This window comes from Ranitomeya imitator, chromosome 1 (genome assembly GCF_032444005.1).
Source record: "Ranitomeya imitator isolate aRanImi1 chromosome 1, aRanImi1.pri, whole genome shotgun sequence".
Classification (NCBI taxonomy): Eukaryota; Metazoa; Chordata; class Amphibia; order Anura; family Dendrobatidae; genus Ranitomeya; species Ranitomeya imitator.
In genome coordinates, this window is record NC_091282.1 from 413175016 (window position 1) to 413194859 (window position 19844).

General features: G+C 43.2%; 1 protein-coding gene across 3 annotated transcripts in view; it reads right to left on the minus strand.

Moving 5' to 3' along the window:
- Positions 1 to 19844, minus strand: part of LOC138674991 (transducin-like enhancer protein 4) — a 160586-nt gene that overhangs the window by 42402 nt on the left and 98340 nt on the right. For all 3 annotated transcript variants that reach the window (XM_069762901.1, XM_069762894.1, XM_069762910.1), the window contains 3 exons: positions 5497 to 5616; positions 748 to 801; positions 471 to 623 (listed from right to left, as the gene is read on the minus strand). In XM_069762901.1, coding sequence (XP_069619002.1) covers positions 471 to 623; positions 748 to 801; positions 5497 to 5616 — 327 coding nt within the window. The remainder of the gene's footprint in view (positions 1 to 470; positions 624 to 747; positions 802 to 5496; positions 5617 to 19844) is intronic.

Sequence of the window (19844 nt, forward strand, 5' to 3'; positions counted from 1 at the left end):
GGAGCTTGAATGGAAAGTGAATTGAAGCTAAAACGAACGGTCACAATACAATAGCTGAGCCAAGACGTAGTAACAGTAAATGGCTGGAGTGAACATTGGAAAGTCATCCCTGTAGAATTCGGATTATAAGCAGGCTTGGACTAGCCCACAGAAGAAAAGGAGAATCCTCTGGTGGGTCCCTGTGCCACCACCCTCTTATATGAGCAGAACTCGGCACAATATACTTGAATCACTATGTACAGACACAAACAGCATCTTATTTATCAATCTACCCAGTCCATTGTTATATAATTCTATGATGGAGGAGAATGGCACATTGGCATGTAGCTGAAATGTGGGGCCCAGGAGTTGGCTACTGGTGGGTCTTTGGCATCCCAGTCTGACACTGGCTATAAGAGTGCTAATAAATCCGTAACATCTGATGATATGAAGCCGAACCAGTTAGTAGAATTGATAGAATTCTGACTTACAAGGCTGAGTTCTTTGGACTTTGAAGATGGTGTGCTGCTTGAGGATGCAATGGAGGCAGGGCTGATTGGAGGATCTTTCTTTAGAAGTCGGGCTTTATCTAAGCCGTTCTCCCTTGGAGAATGTGCTGGACTTCCTCTTGGTGAAGAAGGGTCCTGCGAGAGGAAAAATAAAAATGGTTACCATTTCATAACGTGTTAAATGTAAGTAACACTCATTGATAGGACATGGAGCAGAACTGTGACAATGCAAACAATGTAAAATAAGCAGAACACAGACCTCATTGGAAACATCCACCACAAGGTTATCATCGCTTTTTTCACCATCACTGTCCTGAATGGGGAAGAAAATACATTGTATCATACAATAATAAAAGGTACCAATGTACAAATGGCGGCTGGGAACATTTTGTGTGACCTTCTCTGTATGCTACTTTTAGACATTGTTATTACGACTTATGATTCTACATAAAACATTAAAGAAGCACTTCCATCAAAGTTTATCAACATATTACAGTGGGAAAAAAGTATTTAGTCACCAACTGTGCAAGTGCTCCCACTTAAAAAGATGAGAGAGGCCTGTAATTGACATCATTGGTAGACCACAACTATGAGAGTCAAAATGAGAAAACAAATACAGAAAATCACCTTGTCTGATTTGGCAAGATTTATTTAGCAAATTATGGTGGAAAATAAGTATTAAGTCACTCAAAATCATGCAAGATTTCTGGCTTTCACAGACCTGTAACAACTTCTTTAAGAGGCTCCTCTGTCCTCTACTAATTACGTGTAGTAATGGCACCTGTTTAAACTTGTTATCAGTATAAAAGACACCTGTCCACAACCTCAAACAATCACAGTCCAAACGCCACTATGGTGAAGACCAAGGAGCTGTCGAAGGACACCAGAAACAAAATTGTAGCCCTGTACCAGGCTGGGAAGACTGAATCTGTAATAGGCAAGCAGCTTGGTGTGATGAAATCAACTGTGGGAGCAATAATAAGAAAATGGAAGACATACAAGAGCATTGATAATTTCTCCCTCGATCTGGGGCTCCACGCAAGAGCTCACCCTGTGGGGTCAAAATGATCACAAGAACGGAGAGAAAAATCCCAAAACCACATAGGGGGACCTAGTGAATGACCTGCATAGAGCTGGGACCACCGAAACAAACGCTACCATCAGTAACACACTACGCAGCCAGGGATTCAGATCCTGCAGTGCCAGACGTGTCCCCCTGCTTAAGCCAGTACATGTCCGGGCCCGTCTGAAGTTTGCTAGAGAGATTTTGGACTATCCGGAAGAGTACTGGGAGAATGTCATATGGTCTGATGAAACCAAAGTAGAATTGTTTGGTAGAAACAAAAGTCATAATTGGAGGCGCCAGAATGCCGAGTTGCATCCAAAGACCACCATACCTACTGTGAAGCATGGGGGTGGCAACATCATGCTTTGGGGCTGTTTCTCTGCAAAGGGACCAAGATGACTGATCCATGTACATGAAAGAATGAATGGGACCATGTATCGTGAGATTCTGAGTGCAAGCCTCCTTCCATCAGCAAGGGCATTGAAGATGAAACATGGATGGATCTTTCAGCATGATAGTGATCACAAGCACACCGCCAGGGCAACGAAGGAGTGGCTTTGTAAGAAGCATATGAAGGTCCTGCAGTGGCCTAGCCATTCTCCAGATCTCAACCCCATAGAAAACCTTTGGAGGGAGTTGAAAGTCCGTGTTGCCCAGAAACAGGCCCAAAACATTACTGCTCTAGAGGAGATCTGCATGGAGGAATGGGCCAACAAACCACCAACAATGAGTGCCAACCTTGTGAAGACTTAAAGAAAACGTTTGACCTCTGTCATTGCCAACAAAGGATATATAACAAAATATTGAGATGAACTTTTGTTAATGGCCAAATACTTATTTTCCATCATAATTTGCAAAATAAATCTTGCTAAATCAGACAAGGTGATTTTCTGGATTAGTTTTCTCATTTTGACTCTCAGGCTATGTGCACACGTCAGGTTTTTTTCCTGACAAAATCCGGAGAATTCTGGCAGAAAATCGCATTTTTTCCGTGCGGATTTTTCGCGGTTTTTGCGCGTTTTTTTGCGCGGATTTTTTGCGGATTTTTTTTTTTTTCCTGAAAGTCATTTTGGCTTAGAAATCCGCAAAAAGAATGAGCATGTCCATTTTTTTTGCGGAATGCGTTTTTTATGCGGAAAAAAACGCATCCATTTGAACAAAAAATCCGGAATGCATTCTAAATGATAGGATGCATATTTTTAGCGTTTTTGATGCGGAATTATAGCGTTTTTATAGCGAAATTCCGCAAAAAAAACGCTAAAAATCCGGACGTGTGCACATACCCTCAGGGTATGTGCACACGTCAGGATTTCTTGCAGAAATTTTCCTGACAAAAACCGGACATTTCTGCCGGAAATCCGCATGCGTTTTTTTCACGTTTTTTGACTCTTGACGCGTTTTTGACACGTTTTTTGTGCGTTTTTTCCCAAATGCATAGAATTGCGGGAAAAACGCAGAAAATCCGCAAAAATAATGAACATGCTCATTTTTTTACCGCGATGCGTTTTTTTCGCGGAAAAAAATGCACCCATGTGCACAAAACATGCACAATGCATTCTAAATGATAGAAAGCATAATGTATGCGTCTTTAATGAGTTTTTATAGCGTTTTTAGCGCGAAAAAACCTGAACGTGTGCACATGGCCTCATTGTTGTGGTCTACCCATTATGTCAATTACAGGCATCTCTTATCTTTTTAAGTGGGAGAACTTGCACAATTGGTGGCTGAATAAATACTTTTTTCCCCACTGTATATAGCACTGTGTACTTACAATTGCCCAGTTTGCCTTTCTATCCAGCTACCTCTATGTAGAAACAGGAAGTCTCTTTCCTCCAGAAATGATTCCCTTTCAACTGACCCAGTTGTTCCCTCCTACCCCCTGCCCAGTACTTTGGCAGTGGCTCATGCAGGGAAAAGAGACTTCCTGTTTCTACATAGAGCTTAGCAGGATTCAGTTAGTCAATTTTTTTTTTACGTGATATCATATACAGAATGGAAAAGAGCTGGGTAAAAGGGCAAAATGAGCAATTCTAAGTACACAGTGCTATAGAATATGATGACTTCAATATATTAATAGGGTAAAAGCTTTGATGAGTGTTTGTTTCTTTAACACACACACCAGGCTGAACTCAAACATTTCTTTGTCATAGCCCCTAATTAAAAGATAATGACACCCAAGGGAGGAGGTTTACTTTTTTTTTTTTAACCATTTTTTTTCTAAAGCATTTTTGCAATAGGGCTTTAAAAAAAAAACCCTAACATTTGTGTTCTGCAGTTTTTAGTTTGTCAGAGTACAAGAAAAAAAAAAAAAAGACTTGTGTGAATGCATACATTTTTTAGTGCTTTCCACAGCGGAAACACACTAAAAACATGCGTTTTTTTATCTGCAGATTTTCTGCATTGAATGCAGTATTAAAGGGAAAATCGGTACATAAAAGTCAGCATATCTGCAAGAGAAATTGACATGTTGTGGATTTCAAACACGCACGGCAGCTCTGTTGGTTCTGTGTGAAAAAAAAAAACAAAACAAAAAAAAAAAGCAGATCTCTATAAATGCCATCCCCTTTGGTGGAACTGTAAGTCGCTGCGGTTTTTTTTTTTTTGCATAGAGAAAATACGCATCAAACATTCATCGCAGGATGGATAATGAGATGAGTAATAACAGAAAAATGCGGTTAACATAAAACCTTTTTTAAACAGAAGGTGATATATTCTGCTGAATATATTATTATAGTGCTACCATAAAATTAGCATATGGAGAGGTAGTCCATCTTAGTAATTCTGTCTGTTATGATAATGTGACTTCTGAAAAGGCTTCTTCAAACAACAGGAAGTGCCAGTCTAGCATCAGACTTACTGGCCAGTTGGAAACTTGCAACGTTTCTGATGGAGCAGTCTATGTATATATATATGTGCATTTTTTTTATTTTAATGTGATATAAAATATTAGGAAAACAAATTGAAAAAAAAATATTATGCAACATAAAAACCGGATTTAAACAATAGGTCATTTTCTGGTGACGCATTCTCTTTAATTGAGTTTTTCCACCACTGGGACAATCCCTTCTAAATGCCGCCGGTCTCCCCCCAGTAAAATCACTCCAGATGCCGTTCCGGCCGTGTCGACACTTGCTCTCCTGGGGCTAAACAGCGCTGGATTCAATGTCACTTCCTTTGGAGAATCACATCCATCTGGAGGAAGCTAGAGCTGCTGCCGCCCTCTCACCTTCTCTGGATGTCAACTACGTCGGTAGAGGGGTGAATCCACCGCTGAATGGCAGGAACAACTTTAGGATAAGCTAACAATCTGAGCTGTGCATTGAGCTTAACTTTACGAGAATAAATTAAGAAAATGCTTAAGAAAGGATCCTAGGTGCCCTAAGGGACCATTTTGAGACCACACGTCAAGATAGGAGGCCAAATGAACAACATTTGACACAATAATGGAGCCAATATAGTTGTCCAAATTTACCTCAGACCGGCCTAAAGCCGTGCGTGCTGGCCCATTCCATGGATACACGGTGACAGCTCAATGTGTGCACAATAAACAGAGGACCTGTCACCACACCAGCAGCAGACTAGGACAATTTAACAGTATGGCTCATATAAACTTGCTCTAGAAACCATAAATGGCGGATCACTATTTTTTCTAAGAATTTTTAAGGTGACGGATGTTCCACAGCGCTCGGCTGATGACAAAGTAAACAGATAAACCATATGAACTGGACGTACTCGCTAAACAAACTCTTCACTACGTTCTCTCTAACCAAACACACCCTTTGGAAATATTTAAGCTCCTTTATGAACCATTAAGCATATTTACTTGTCAAAGATAAAGTGTGTGGCCCGTAGTCACGTTCAGCTTGGGTACACGGAATACATCCGAGCAGGCGTAACAGACACAAGCTGGCCATTCGGCAATCGGGGTCCAGGGTTACTTACATAACGGGCGGCTATATCCTTTTCTTCGGTCTTTTGCTTTTTACTTTCTGAAGAATAGTCGGCTGAATTTCTGTGCTTTTCTGCTGCTCTGAAACTCGCAGATGGAGACACAGATGAGCTCTGAAAGGAAGCAACAGGCATCACTTAGTCAAGTGCAGGACATAAGTATTTTTACAATTGTATATTTACAAGATTTTTGAAGACCAAATTTATTAAGAATTCCAGTTTAAAAAAATTAAAAAAATGGAGTCATTTGTGGCAACTCCCAAATTCCCCTAAACTAAACACCTAGGAACCAATACTTCAAGACCGGCATGAACAAGAGGAGGACATGTGCTGGAGTCAGACGCTCCCGAGGCATACGCCTCGTCATGAATCTAGAGTGTCGGGCGAGCGTACCCGTTACCACACATCCTGCTCCAGTAACACGCCCTCACCCCATGCAGCTGCGTCCACTTTGTTGGAGCTTGGCAAAAATGTCAGAACGCCCAAAGTCGCACAGGCTCGAGTTGTGCCAAAATTATGTGACACATTTACTGACTTATGAAATAAAAATTAAACTGTGTTACAAAGACTCTTCACAATATCTTTGAAGAAGCACTTCTCTCACCAAAGTTTTTATCTGCTTAATACATTGCACTCATCATATTATAGGGAACTGTGCACTTACAATTGCTCATTTTGCCCTTCTACCCAGCTAATTATTCTCTTTTCTTTACTCTATGTAGAAACAGGAAGTCCCTGGTCTCTCAAATCATCATTCGCCTCTTCACCTCCTGACCCAGCTGTTCTTTCCTACTCCTGCCAGGGACTTTTGCAGTGACTGGTGACTCATACAGGAAAAATTGACCTCCAGTTTCTACATAGAGCTTAGAAGTCAGCTAGTCCGTGTTTAATCATGTGATGTCATAGATCTAATGGAAACTAGAAGAATTAGCTGGGTAGAAGGACTTTCTAATTCTGAGAGTCATAACGATTTTACTGGTGATCGCTAAGTAGCCTCACGTGTACTACTAGGATTTTACAATATGTAATCCTGAAGCATGAAATTGTCCCATGTCCCTTCTCAGCTCGGATGTAACTTTTCCATTAGTGTAATGGATGTCAGCTCACTTTTTATAGCACTGCGTTCCTTCAGCAGTTTTGTTCTGCCATTTTCCTCTACAAGTTGCGGAACTGATAAAAGAATTTTGATGTCTAATGAAGTGCAGTGCTGGTGACATAATTCAGAGGGGAACATTATTCATAATGGAGTGAAGAAAAAAAAAAAAAGAAAGATGTCAAATTGCTTCACTTAAGAGATTGTGAAGTTGACATGTTGGAAAGAAGTTTCTCTGCTCCATTTAACATGATAAAATATCACGGTAAAATGACCACTTCCAATTTGTTGAACAATATATGTCGTACTTCATTAGGTACAGCAGAGCGCGGCTTGTAAATGGGGACTATAAAACGTAGGCAAAGACAGCGAAAAGCCAAGGTAATTATCGTCCTGTAATAAAGAGCCACGTGCCAGGACACTGGACATACACTGTATTGGGAACATGACGGGGAAAACCACTAATAGGATGGAAGTACATGGGCGGGTGCACACATGGCGGGTATATGGGAAAAATGTCTATCTTTTTTTGTGTGGAACATGTGCAGTATATTACTATAGCAGGAAGTTTGTAGAGATTTAATGAAAGAAAAAATTCCTGGCACGTTATAGAAAAAAGTGCTATTTACCTGCAAATAAAGTGATAATGTGCAGGTTAATTAGGGTTTAACCCCTTCACGACATGCACCATACATGTACTGCGCATGTCGGGTTCCATCCTTTTGATGTGGACTCCGGCGCTGAGCCAACATCTTTCCCGTCACATGTCAGCTGCTTTGAACAGCTGACATGTGCCCCTAACAACCGCGGGTGGAATCGCGATCCACCTGTGCCTGTTAACCCATTAAATGCCGCTGTCAATTGCTGACTGTAGCATTTAAGGTGAGCGTGCCGAAGGAAGCACGTCACTAATCCCATTGGTGACCCAGTCACAGGACTGCGGGTCACTGATGGGTCGGAATGACAACCAGAAGTTCCAGCAGACCTCTACGGTTATCATAGCCGGATTCCTATGAGCGCTGCCAGGTGGACGGCGCTCATCGCAAGTGAGCATTTCTGCTACATGCAGGCGATCTGATCATCGCCTGTGTGTAGCAGAGGCAATTGGGTTATCGCAGCTTCTAGTCTCCAATGGAGACTATTGAAGCATGTGAAAAATAAAAAAAGTTTTTTAGAACCATTAGAAAAATAAAAAGTTCCTAACACCCCCATTTCACTCCATTCAAAATACATATAATTGTCTAAGGGGTCTGTCTGTAACGGAAATCCCACATTGCTGATTGGTCGCGTCCGCCAGCGACGAGCACAGTCCGGCCGAGAATTAGCCCCTCCCTACTTCCGTCCAGTCAGTGCCCGCTCCATAATCCCCTCCAGTCAGCGCTCACACAGGGTTAATGGCAGCGTTAACAGACCGCGTTATGCCGCGGGTAACGCACTCAGTTAACGCTGCTATTAACCCTGTGTGACTAACTGTTTACTATTGATGTTGCCTATGCAGCATCAATAGTAAAAAGATCTAATGTTAAAAATAATAAAATACAAAAAAACGCGAGACCGCTAAGTCATCTGGGTAATTTCACAATGCATCGCTGGGAAAGGAAGCTGGCGGCAGCAGCGAGCGCATCGGGACAGCTTCGCTTGACGCTGGCGGGTGAGTATATAGGGTGAGTATATAACTATTATATATATATATATATATATATATATATATATATATATATATATATATATATATATATATATATATATATATAAATTTTTAACAGGGATATGGTGCCCACACTACGTGGGCAGTGCTATATACTGCGTGGGCAGTGCTATATACTGCGTGGGCTGCGCTATATACTGCGTGGCCAGCGCTATATACTGCGTGGCCAGCGCTATATACTGCGTGGCCAGCGCTATATACTGCGTGGCCAGCGCTATATACTGCGTGGCCAGCGCTATATACTGCGTGGCCAGCGCTATATACTGCGTGGCCAGCGCTATATACTGCGTGGCCAGCGCTATATACTGCGTGGCCAGCGCTATATACTGCGTGGCCAGCGCTATATACTGCGTGGCCAGCGCTATATACTGCGTGGCCAGCGCTATATACTGCGTGGCCAGTGTTATATACGCGTGGGCTGTGTTATATATTGCGTGTCTGCTATATACTACATGGCTCCTATATACTATGTGGCCTGTGCTATATACTATGTGGCTGCTATATAGGCACTTCTGTCTGTCTGTCTGTCTGTCACGGAAATCCCGCGACGGGCACAGTCCAGCCTATGCAGCATCAATAGTAAAAAGATCTAATGTTAAATAAAAAAAAAAAAAAAAAAAAAAATCATTATATATTCACCTTCCGGCGCCTTTCCCGCTCCTCGCGACGCTCCGGGCCATGCATTGCGGTCTGGCAAGATGATAATGTAGCGGTCTCGAGAGCAAAAAACAAACGCAAAAACGAAAGAGGGCTGCAGTGTGAAGTGGTTAAAGGGACTGTCAGCACACAATGACTGTTCAAACTGAGTCTCGCCACTCAGTGCGTCATGGTGGGGCCGATCATTTATATACACCTTCCCACCTGCTTGTTTTCCTTCTATCTCCATCCACCATTTTTGATTGACAGCTCTGGCTTCATAGAGCCATAGAAGGGAGGCGATAGAAGGAAAACTAGCAGGTGGGAAGCTGTATATAAATGACTGGCACCGCCATGAAGCACCGAGCACCTGTACTTGGTTTGAACAGTCATTTTGCGCTGACAGAGTCCCTTAAAACCCTATAAAATCAACTTACTGGTACAGTGGCTACAGGGAAAAAGTTATATTCTTGCTAAAGCCACTTACTTGCGTTACCATCATCATTATACTGAGAAAATGTCTAATCACTCCCCGGCTCTGTGACATCCTGCACACAAACGCTCTAGAGCAGGCTGTCAATCAAAGTGCCTGATAGTGATTACAGCGTGCTCACTGTGTAATGAGTGGTGGCCAACAGTCCACTGACCAAATAACTGGACACGAGCAGCTGCAAAGAGAAGAACACTTTATTTTCTCCCTGAAGCCACTACACAGGGTTTAAACGCCATTTGCTTGATAGTACCACAATACCTCCAGATAATTAGAATTCCTTGAGGGTCACTTAAATTAAAAGAGACTTTCAACACAGAATGACTGTTCAAAGCAAGTAAAGGCGCTCGGTGCATCACGGTGGGATCATATCATTTCTATCTCCTCCCTTATCTGGCCCTATGAAGCCAGAGCTGTCAAAGAAGAGGAGGGTGGGAGCTTGACAGAAAACAAGCAGGCGGGAAGGTGTATATAATGACTGGCCGCACCATGGAGAAACAGTCATCCTGTGAAGACAGTGCCAACAAAAAGTGTAAGGCCTCAGTAAGACGTCCATATTTTTCATGTACGGCAAAATCTGACTGATTCATGTCAGAGTCAGATCAGAAAAATATTCTCCACCTTTTTTCATACTGACAGTTTGTGAAAATCGGAGAGAACTCGTAAGTCAATCACTTTTTTCATATTTTGAACCAACCCTCAGAACAAAATCGGACAGGTCTCCGATATTTTCTGCAGACCACTAGTCCGAGGGTAAGAAACAAAAATCGGGCGTGTGAATGGCCTCCTAGAATATCATGGTATGAGTGGCATCTGTGAAAAACATGGATAGCACTCGTATGCGAAAATAGACATCTGAATGAGGCCTCGGATCCACAAAAAACTGGGACTATTCAAGTCAAAAAGTGGTAAATTATGACATCATATTTATGATAGATATTTAAATATACATTTTTTCTAGGTACCGTAATTAGCACACCATTTCCAGTAACGGTGGTACGTGGAGAAAAACCATACAAATAGGAATTTTTACATATGGTGCAGTTAGATGTAAACTTAGACTAGATCATTTTATCACCGTGGTTCATGCAGCTTTGTACGTTTATTGTGTCCACACTACCCATTGGCCGGCTTTCTTTGTGCCACTCCACCCTTGAATTAAGTGTGACTATACATTTCCCATTTATAACCACCATACTGGCCTGCTATCCTTTCTGCTGCTGGTCCAATCTCCTCTTCTCAAAAACCACCATCACAGGAGCATTGCGAGCTCTTTGTAAAGTGTGACCCATGCCTCTCTCTGCCAGGGGGTGCACCACAGAAATAGCCACATTCATGTTCAATGGGTGGAAGGTTAATACATCTATCTAAAAGGTATTGACCAGACACCCTTCCAGCACGCCAGAGCCACATTGTCAACTTCTGCCACTTGCAAATTTTGGGGAATCAGTTTACTCCAAATACTGGCACAAATGTGTTACCATCAGTAGCAATAAACAATGCAATGGCTGAACATTACCAGGACATGATTAATATTACAAGCAGGACAGTGGAAAAAAAAAGCCTTAGTGTTCACATGTCAAATGCATCAAATGCTATCAACAAAGTGTTAATCCGCAGAGCGGGGAATCCCACTCCGTGCACAGGTAATTGCATGAACTGATGCTGCAAGCATGTATACAGCAGTAAGTGTTCCGTGAGCCGGGGTGCCACTCCAAAGAAAATAGCCACAATGGATACAAAAATTGAAAGGAACGGATGGCACTCACCGGTTAAAAAACTTATTTATTCCAATACTTTAAAACATCTACGTCGGGAGGATGGGAGCAGGAGTGAAATGGACGACAGCCGTTTCGCGCTGCAGTGGCGCTTCTACTGGTCAAAGTCGATGTTTTAAAGTATTGGAATAAAGAAGATTTTTTAACCGGTGAGAGCCATCCGTTCCTTTCAATTTTTGTATGCATCAAATGTTCTATGTTCTGCCACATAATGCCTTACTGCTGCGCACTGCATACAATGTGAGATAGGAAACACTATGCTCTGCTGCCTCTCGGCACAGGTCTATGGTCCATAATGCTACAACTAATCCCACTGCCTACTCAACAATAGCTTCCTTGCTATGGGAAAAGTAGGCCTAGGTTATCCCTTTAGGAATGTAGGAGGATCACCAACAGGAAGCGAAATAGGTAAGGCAACTGGAGATGACTTAACAGGTCTTGGGTGGTCCAAAAGATTACAACAGATGGCCAGTAGCCACAAACCAATAAGGCTATAGAGCGAAACCTAGTATGCATTTCTTATAAGATGTCTAAAAACAAAACAAAACAATGAATGACCGGTGGCTTGAAAACGGATGGCTGAGACTTTGATGGACATTTCATATTAGAGAAACATCATCTGAGCCTACAAATTTGGGGCAACAATCTAATGTGTATAGGTGACGTCCAACTCTCCCCGTTTGGGGTACAGAAGGATCCAGGCTGTTGTACTTCATGGTTGATCCTCTTGTTCGCCTTGGAGAGAAGTCTGTCAGCTGCTCTCAGAGAACACTGGAACGCCTAGCTGAGCTGAACGTTGCCGTGTATGGAGTTTGGAGATGGGGATCAAACGATCATTCAGCCAATTGCTGTCTAATAATTGTGGCCACCTCCAAGATGATTCTTGCAGCCTCTAGGGAAATAATTGTTGCCTACTAGGAGGAGCACTATTGCTTAGAACCAATTCTTACATGACCCCATAAAATGTTTCGGACAGGAGGATGACGTTGATCTCCAACACTGCTTGTCTAGAGTGGTCCTGACATACAATCGCACAGAGCATTTCCTCAATAGTAATACTATTTCTCACGTGAATGCCGTTGCTGTGGCTAGCAAAACGTGGACAGATATTTATGCCCACTACTCAATGAGGTGGAAAGTGACAAAGCTTTATCACGAGCAGTTAAGATCAAAACATGTAGAGCGCCAGGGGAACGTATAGGAAGCAAAGCCGTAAGCTGCTACATGGGAGAAACGCCATTCTCCATCTTTGAATAAATGGCATAGTGCTGGTCGCAGAAAAGGGAAAAGATGCATGCTGCCATTCAGACAACATAATCATAGTGCAGGGCTAATTGGTATGCACAGCACACGGAATTAACAAATGTCTTTTCTCCAGAGAACAGCAGAAAACCACAGATTCAGGTAACCAAGAATAAAACAAATTTCCAGGACGACAGAAAATATATACAAAACAGTCTTAAAGCAGCGTCAGCCTGGCAGGCCTAAGACAAGGCGTTCCATAGGCTGCCAGGCTAACATGGCAGACGGCGATCTGTTAGGTTAGCGACCTGAGCTAAAAGCGAAAATTCAACACAGATGTATTGCAATCCGATATACTAGGCGATATAGACAATTCTCCATCCAAGCAGTAGGTAGCTGCATACATACAGGCCGTATGGGTTTTATCTAATATGGCCCATACCTTTTACTGAAAAGGCTGGAGACTAAAAAGGGAAACAAGTAACAAGAACATGCTGTAAGTAAATCAGAAGTAGCACAAGAGCAATCTGCAGCATGAACTGGCTCCCAACAAAGTATACGCATTATGCTATGGCTCTCATGCTGCAAACGTTAAGTACAGCCACGATAGGCCACACAACACAAAGCTTGCTGTTAAAGGGAACCTGTCACAATGAAGATGTAGTCCAACCTGCAGGCCCCATGTTCTAGAGCAGGAGGAGCGGAGTAGATTGATATAGAGTTTGGTGAGAAAAGAAATAACCAGTGCTTTAATCATTTCATTCTCTGCTCTTTCTGGGATTATTGGTCCCTCCCAGTGGGCAGACCTATCAGTGACTGACAGCTACAGAGACTACGGAGTTAGCCGTCCGTCACTGATAGGTCCACCCATTGGACCAAAAATCCCAGAGAGAGCGCAGAGAATTAAATTATTAAACCACAGTGTATTCAGAATTTTTTCTCAAAAAATAATAAACCAATCTACTCCGCTCCTCCTGCTCTATAACATGGTGCCTGCAGCTGCCACTGCATTTTCATGGTGACAAGTTCCCTTTAAGATCTACCCAATACAGGGAGATCTTATTGATATAATGGTGTGGGAGAAACAAAAAAATGACCACAACCTGAGAAACTATCACTAAACAGAGTTTAGTATTCTAAATATGCCTAGGTAATAAAAAAAAGATGTCACTGTACTGGGGAGTCCAGGGATTTGTTAGCGGCATGGGACGCATGCACATTGCCCAGATGAGGCTGTATACTGATATGCTGGTGGTTTGGTGACCCAAAAGCAAGGGATAGGTTCGCTTAAAAAGCTTTGAATACCCTGTAATGAAGGCAGGACGCTAATTCAGGGGCTCCTTCGACCAGCTACATGTAGGAAAGACTATAAAGTCTCTTAAACTGCATGTATCTACTATAGAATTGTCTAAGGGTCACTTCCGTCTTCCTGTCTGTCTGTCACAGATATTCATTGGTCGCGGCCTCTGTCTGTCATGGAATCCAAGTCGCTGATTGGTCGTGGGCGTTTTGCCACGACCAATCAGCGACGCCCGCAGTCTGGCCGCTCTTTCCTCCCCGCAGTCAGTCAGTGCCCGCTCCATACTCTCCTCCAGTCAGCCCTCACACAGGGTTAATGCCAGCGTTACTGGAGCGCGATGTAACGCACTCCATTAACACAGCTATTAACCCTGTGTGACCAACTTTTTACTATTGATGCTGCGTATGCAGCATAAGGTTATGTTCACACGTTCCTGATTTCCCTCCTTTTTTTCAGGACTAAAAACCGCAGCTCTTGGCAGAAAACGCAGGTCCTTTTTTTGGTGCTTTTTTGGTGCGTTTTTTGATGCGTTTTTTGATGCAGTTTTCTATGCAGAGTCTGTGTGTTTTCTAGGAAGTTTTTTAGGGTTAAAATGGCTGAAAATACCCTACCCCTAACCCTATTCTAACCTTAGTGGAAAAAAAAAAAATTCTTAATTTTTTTATTGTCCCTACCCATGGGGGTGACAAAGGGGGGGGGGTCATTTACTATTTTTTTTATTTTGATCACTGAGATAGTGCATTTTGATCACTGAGATATAACCTTTGTAACGAATCTGCCGGCCGGCAGATTCGGCGGGCGCACTGCGCATGCGCCCACCATTTTGCAAGATGGCGGCACCCAGGGAGAAGACGGCCGGACGGACACCGGGAGCCCGGGTAAGTATAAGGGGGTGAGATGAGGGCACGGGGGGTGGGTTCGTCGGAGCATGGGGGGGTGGCATCGGAGCATGGGGGGGTGGGATTGGGGCATGGGGGGGCAGCCACACTGCAGCGGTTCTGCACCACAAACCGCAGAAAACCCGCAGATATTTTTTTCATCTGCTGCAGATTTTTCACCGCTGCAGTTCCGCAAAAAGAAGTGACATGGTACTTCTTTTTTACCGCGGCAATTCAGTGCGGCTTTTTTCGCGATTTTCCGCAATGTGGGCACAGCAGTTCCTGTTTTCCATAGGGTACATTGTAATGTACCCTGCATGGAAAGCAGCTGCGGACCCGCAGCGGGAAAATCGCGGCGATTCTGCATGAAAAAAAGGATGGTGTGAACATGGCCTAAATAGTAAAACGATCTAATGTTAAAAATAATAATAAAAAAAAAAAAGTTATTCTCACCCTCTGCCGTCGCGCCCTGTCCTCGGCACTGCAAGTGGCAGGTTCCGCTTCTAAAGATGCTATGGGAGAAGGACCTTCCATGACGTCGCGGTCACATGACCGTGTCGTCATCACAGGTCCTGCGCTCATACCAATCCTGGAACCGGAAGCTGCCGAGTGCACCGCACACAAGCGCCGGAACTACAACGGGCTCTTCGGATGGTGAGTATGTTTCTTTTTTATTTTGTAACCTGTTACATACGTGCCTGGGCAATACACTACGTGGCTGGGCAATACACTACGTGGCTGGGCAATACACTACGTGGCTGGGCAATACACTACGTGGCTGGGCAATACACTACGTGGCTGGGCAATATACTACGTGGGCATGCATATTCTAGCATACCCGATGCATTAGAATCGGGCCAACATCTAGTCTACTATATAATTGTCTAAGGGTCACTTCCCTCTTTCTGTCTGTCTGTCCTTCTGTCTGTCACGGATATTCATTGGTCGCGGCCTGTGTGTGTCATGGAATCCAAGTCGCTGATTGGTCTCGCAAGCTGCCTGTCATGGCTGCCGCGACCAATCAGCGACGGCCACAGTCCAATTAGTCCCTCCCCTGCAGTCAGCGCCCGGCGCCCGCTCCATTCTCCCCGCAGTCACCGCTCACACAGGGTTAATGCCAGCGGTAACGGACCGCGTTATGCCACGGGTAACTCACTCCGTTACCGCCGCTATTAACCCTGTATGACCAAGCTTTTACTATTGATGCTGCCTATGCAGCGTGAATAGTAAAAACATCGAATGTTAAAAATAAAATAAAAAATCATTATATACTCACCTTCCCCCGCCTTTCCCGCTCAAACAAAGCAGCTTAATATAAACATGACGCAACAAAGATAAAAAAACCCGTCAAAAATGCAATAAAAACACAAGTAACAAAATATAAATAACCCAATTTACTTCTCACATACAGAAAATCTGCAACTTCCAAAAATTAGCTCATCATGGGAACGTAGCCTAAAAACTCTGAAAAGAGGATGAATAACAAAACATGGATGTTAGTAGATCTGAGAATGCTCGGGTGCTATCCGGGTGTCATCGGCGTGCTGGAATAATATGTTTGATTCCCCATGGCTGCATGTGACATGGCTGTTCCACAACCGCAACACATGCAGAGATTGCCTACCAAACAGGTAATCTCTGCATGCGTTGCAGCTTTTGAACAGCCGCGGCGACTCGAACATAGTATACAGGCATGATACTGCTGGCACACGAGATAACACCTTATCCGATCACATTTGCCCAACACTAATGACTAGAAACAAAGGCCCCATCTCTCATGGTCACCAGTAGCCATATGGTCTCGCTCTACAGTATCTATGACCTTGATCACCTGAAAGAGAAGTGCCTTTGTTCATCCATCAAATAGAACTTTTCCAGAGATCTAACAATCGTGTCACTTTAGTCTAGAACAGAGTTTTATCTCCAATTAAGTGGCAAAATATTAAAGCGCTATGCCATTACACGGTTAATGCAGCCATCAAGATGTAAATGCCTGGGAGAACAGATTATTACATTTTGCCTGAGACAGCGGGACAGCAATATCAATACTTGAAATTTCAATGCAGGCTGCACTTCCACATTAAGAGGGTTATTAAGTTTAATGTAAAGAGATCAAGCTGAATAAGTACATTTTTTACCACTGTACTTAAAAAAAAAAAAATACAAGGAAATTGTAACAAGAGACGGGGGTGAGCCTACAGAATTACCACCACACAGAGATGGGTCATGTCCATCACAAAGATTAACGGTTTAGGATGTAATGTGAAGGACAAAGATTCCAGGAACCACTATCACGTGTGTTACGCATGGACCACGCACAATCACCTTCAGCAGTCCTGCGTAAATAGGACGATTTTGATTTTTATCATTTTACACAATTAGCTACGCTTAGTAGGACCTTATAAACCCCTGTGATAATGGACTGGAAAATGCTTTTCTGCTCTTCTAATTGTTCAATTAAAAATGGTGATAAATAGATTAATATAACGCGAGAATTGCATTTTTAAGATGCAGGCATTGTTGGTATTCACGCAGCACTTCCTGTTCCTGGGCTGTCGGAGCTGCATAGACTACATTTCCCGCAGTGCCCTGTGTTGGCATCTCAGCCTGCTCTGTATCTGCCCGTATAACACCTTACCATGACATGCGTGGCCTGAGGAACGTGTCGGTACTATCCTGAAACGCATAGCCTTGCGACCTGAGTTTGCTGATCTAAAAGTGGTGAACAACGGACCACAAAAGTAGTAGATAATGGTGAACCAACCCTGGACTGATTGTTTAGTTCAGCATCATTGGCATGAAAAACGCCAGTCTTGATGAATTGGGCCCATTGAACACAATTTAGTGAACAGAAGTGTTCTGCAGCACTTGGCAGCGGTCACTACACACTGAACGGGAGTTGTGCACTCCAGCTTCATTTGTTGTGTCTACAACCAACAACTGCCAGAGCCTTTAATAGCGGATTGGTGAGGGTGTGAGATTATGGACCTCCACCGATATGATATTGATGAGCCATCCCTAGGAAAGGTCATCAAGATCGGATGACTGCCAAACCCTTAACACATCTAGAGTTGAACTTACTTATGTGCTTTATTCTATAGCGAATTTAATATGAAAATTCATAACAAACTCTTTTTACATCAGGATAATTGTACAATTCCTTACATGACCTGCCTTTGAAGAACTGAGTGCTACTGCATGTAAACATTGCAGTGGGGCAGTGCTCCCCCATGCCATGGTGTCTCCGCTGCTGCCATGCACTTGCCCCAGTAAGGACACCATTTCTTTCCAATGACTTGCGCCATACATGTACGGCGAATGTCGATACGGAGTTTGAAGAGAATCTGTCACCAGGTTTATGCAACCTAATCCGAGAGCAGAATTATGTAGAGATAAAGACCCAGCAGCTTCCACAAAATCACCGGTTTATGGCTGGTTAGTAAACCTCCTACCATGTTCTCCGCCATATTCATAACCCCTCCCCCATCCACGATTGGCAGTTTTCTACCTATGCACAATGTACACAAAGCTGCCAGTCAACAGGAATGGGTGGCGCTATACAGAGCGCAGTATTCAGAGAACTGCTAGATCTGCAGCAGATACGTTTGATTTTATCAAAACTGCAGCAAGCAACCCAGTAAAGGACATCACTGGAATCCGGAAAAGTGAAATTGCAAAAGTTACATGACAAACGGAAAAAAAAATGAGCAAACAACCCCCCAAACATTTCGATTAATCTGGGGTGAGATTGCTAATACACCAGTTCCTTCATTATTCCTAGACGGATAACTGGCAGCTCGTAACACCCGAATCCTCCAGCCGCTCAGTTGGAGATGTGGGAGGCCTGGAAATCAGGGACATCACTTAGTCAACAGCAGTGTTAGCAGGGAGGATGGGTAAACTGGAAAAAGTGTAGAGCATCTGCCATGTATGCTCCAACCCCGAGCTGCCTACAAAGTGAATACAAATTCACATCCCAGCAATTAAATGCAGAGGGAGGAATGATCCGAGCGTCTCGAATAACGTGTGCAATTTACTCTGGGAGTAGACCAAGCCTGTCAATATGGTATCGTTTTATATTCTCGCTCATTAGCGGTGTCAAAAGGACACTCAAAAACATGAACAAAGCGAAGCCTATCACATTACAATGAGCTGCTGTGCCATGTTATCCAGACATGTCAGGACACACTCCGGTCCCCGGTGGCGACACACTAAGCTGACACTGCTCCTCCGAGCCTTTCTGCTGAGAGCTTTGTGGTGGCTATAATGAGATGCGCTCAAGTATTTTAGTGAAATTAAAGAAGCAGCTATGCCGCCATTACCTCAGCATCCTTCCGACAACACGAGCCGTGTGGCGTCATCCCAAGAACTGCCCCACATAAAACAACAGATCGTGTACGGTGCTCACCTGGGTACCAGGGGAACATCTACACTGTGAAATGGTGGATAAAAAACAAAACAGAAAAACAATTTGCCTTGGTTTTTTATTTTACGACATTCCTTGTGCAGTAAAAGGACCTTGGCAAACTGATCCTTGAGCCATAACTTACTTATATCTCAGTCGATGGAGAGGTGCGAGGTCTTGTTTTTGGTGAGCTAACGGTTTTGTAATCATACTAGCATTGGGTACATACAACATTTTGATCGCCTGCTATTGTGGTTTTTGGTGGCGATACGGTAAAAGAAACTGCAATTCTGGGGTCTTGCTTTACGCCATTATATAGGTTGAATAATTTTAATTTTGTTAGATCCGCTGTGGCAATGCTCAATTTATTTATAAACTGGGAAATTGGATGATTTAATTTTTTTTTTTTTTTTTTTTACATTATATATCATTATTTTTCATAGTCACCTTAGGGGACCTGAACCTGCAATCGCTTGCTCTACATATTCCAATACCATTGTATTGCATGAAGCAGGAAAAATTATATAGTGTCTGGGCTTCATAAGAGTATTAAGATGGCAATCATGAGGGCATTCAGCAGGCATCTCACTGCCATGATAACCGATTAGCACACCACGTTCGGGTCAGGTTAACGGGCCTTGCCCCATGGCCAGAGATAAATGCCAAGTCAGAAACTCATCTAGTTTGTTTTGGAGTGTTTGCTCTTCAACGGTGTAGAGCATTGTCCATTACTATATAGCTTTTTTTCGTTAATACTTTATCTTTGATGACACTGAGTATCTCCGCTTCCACTAGGATTCTCAAACGAGTTG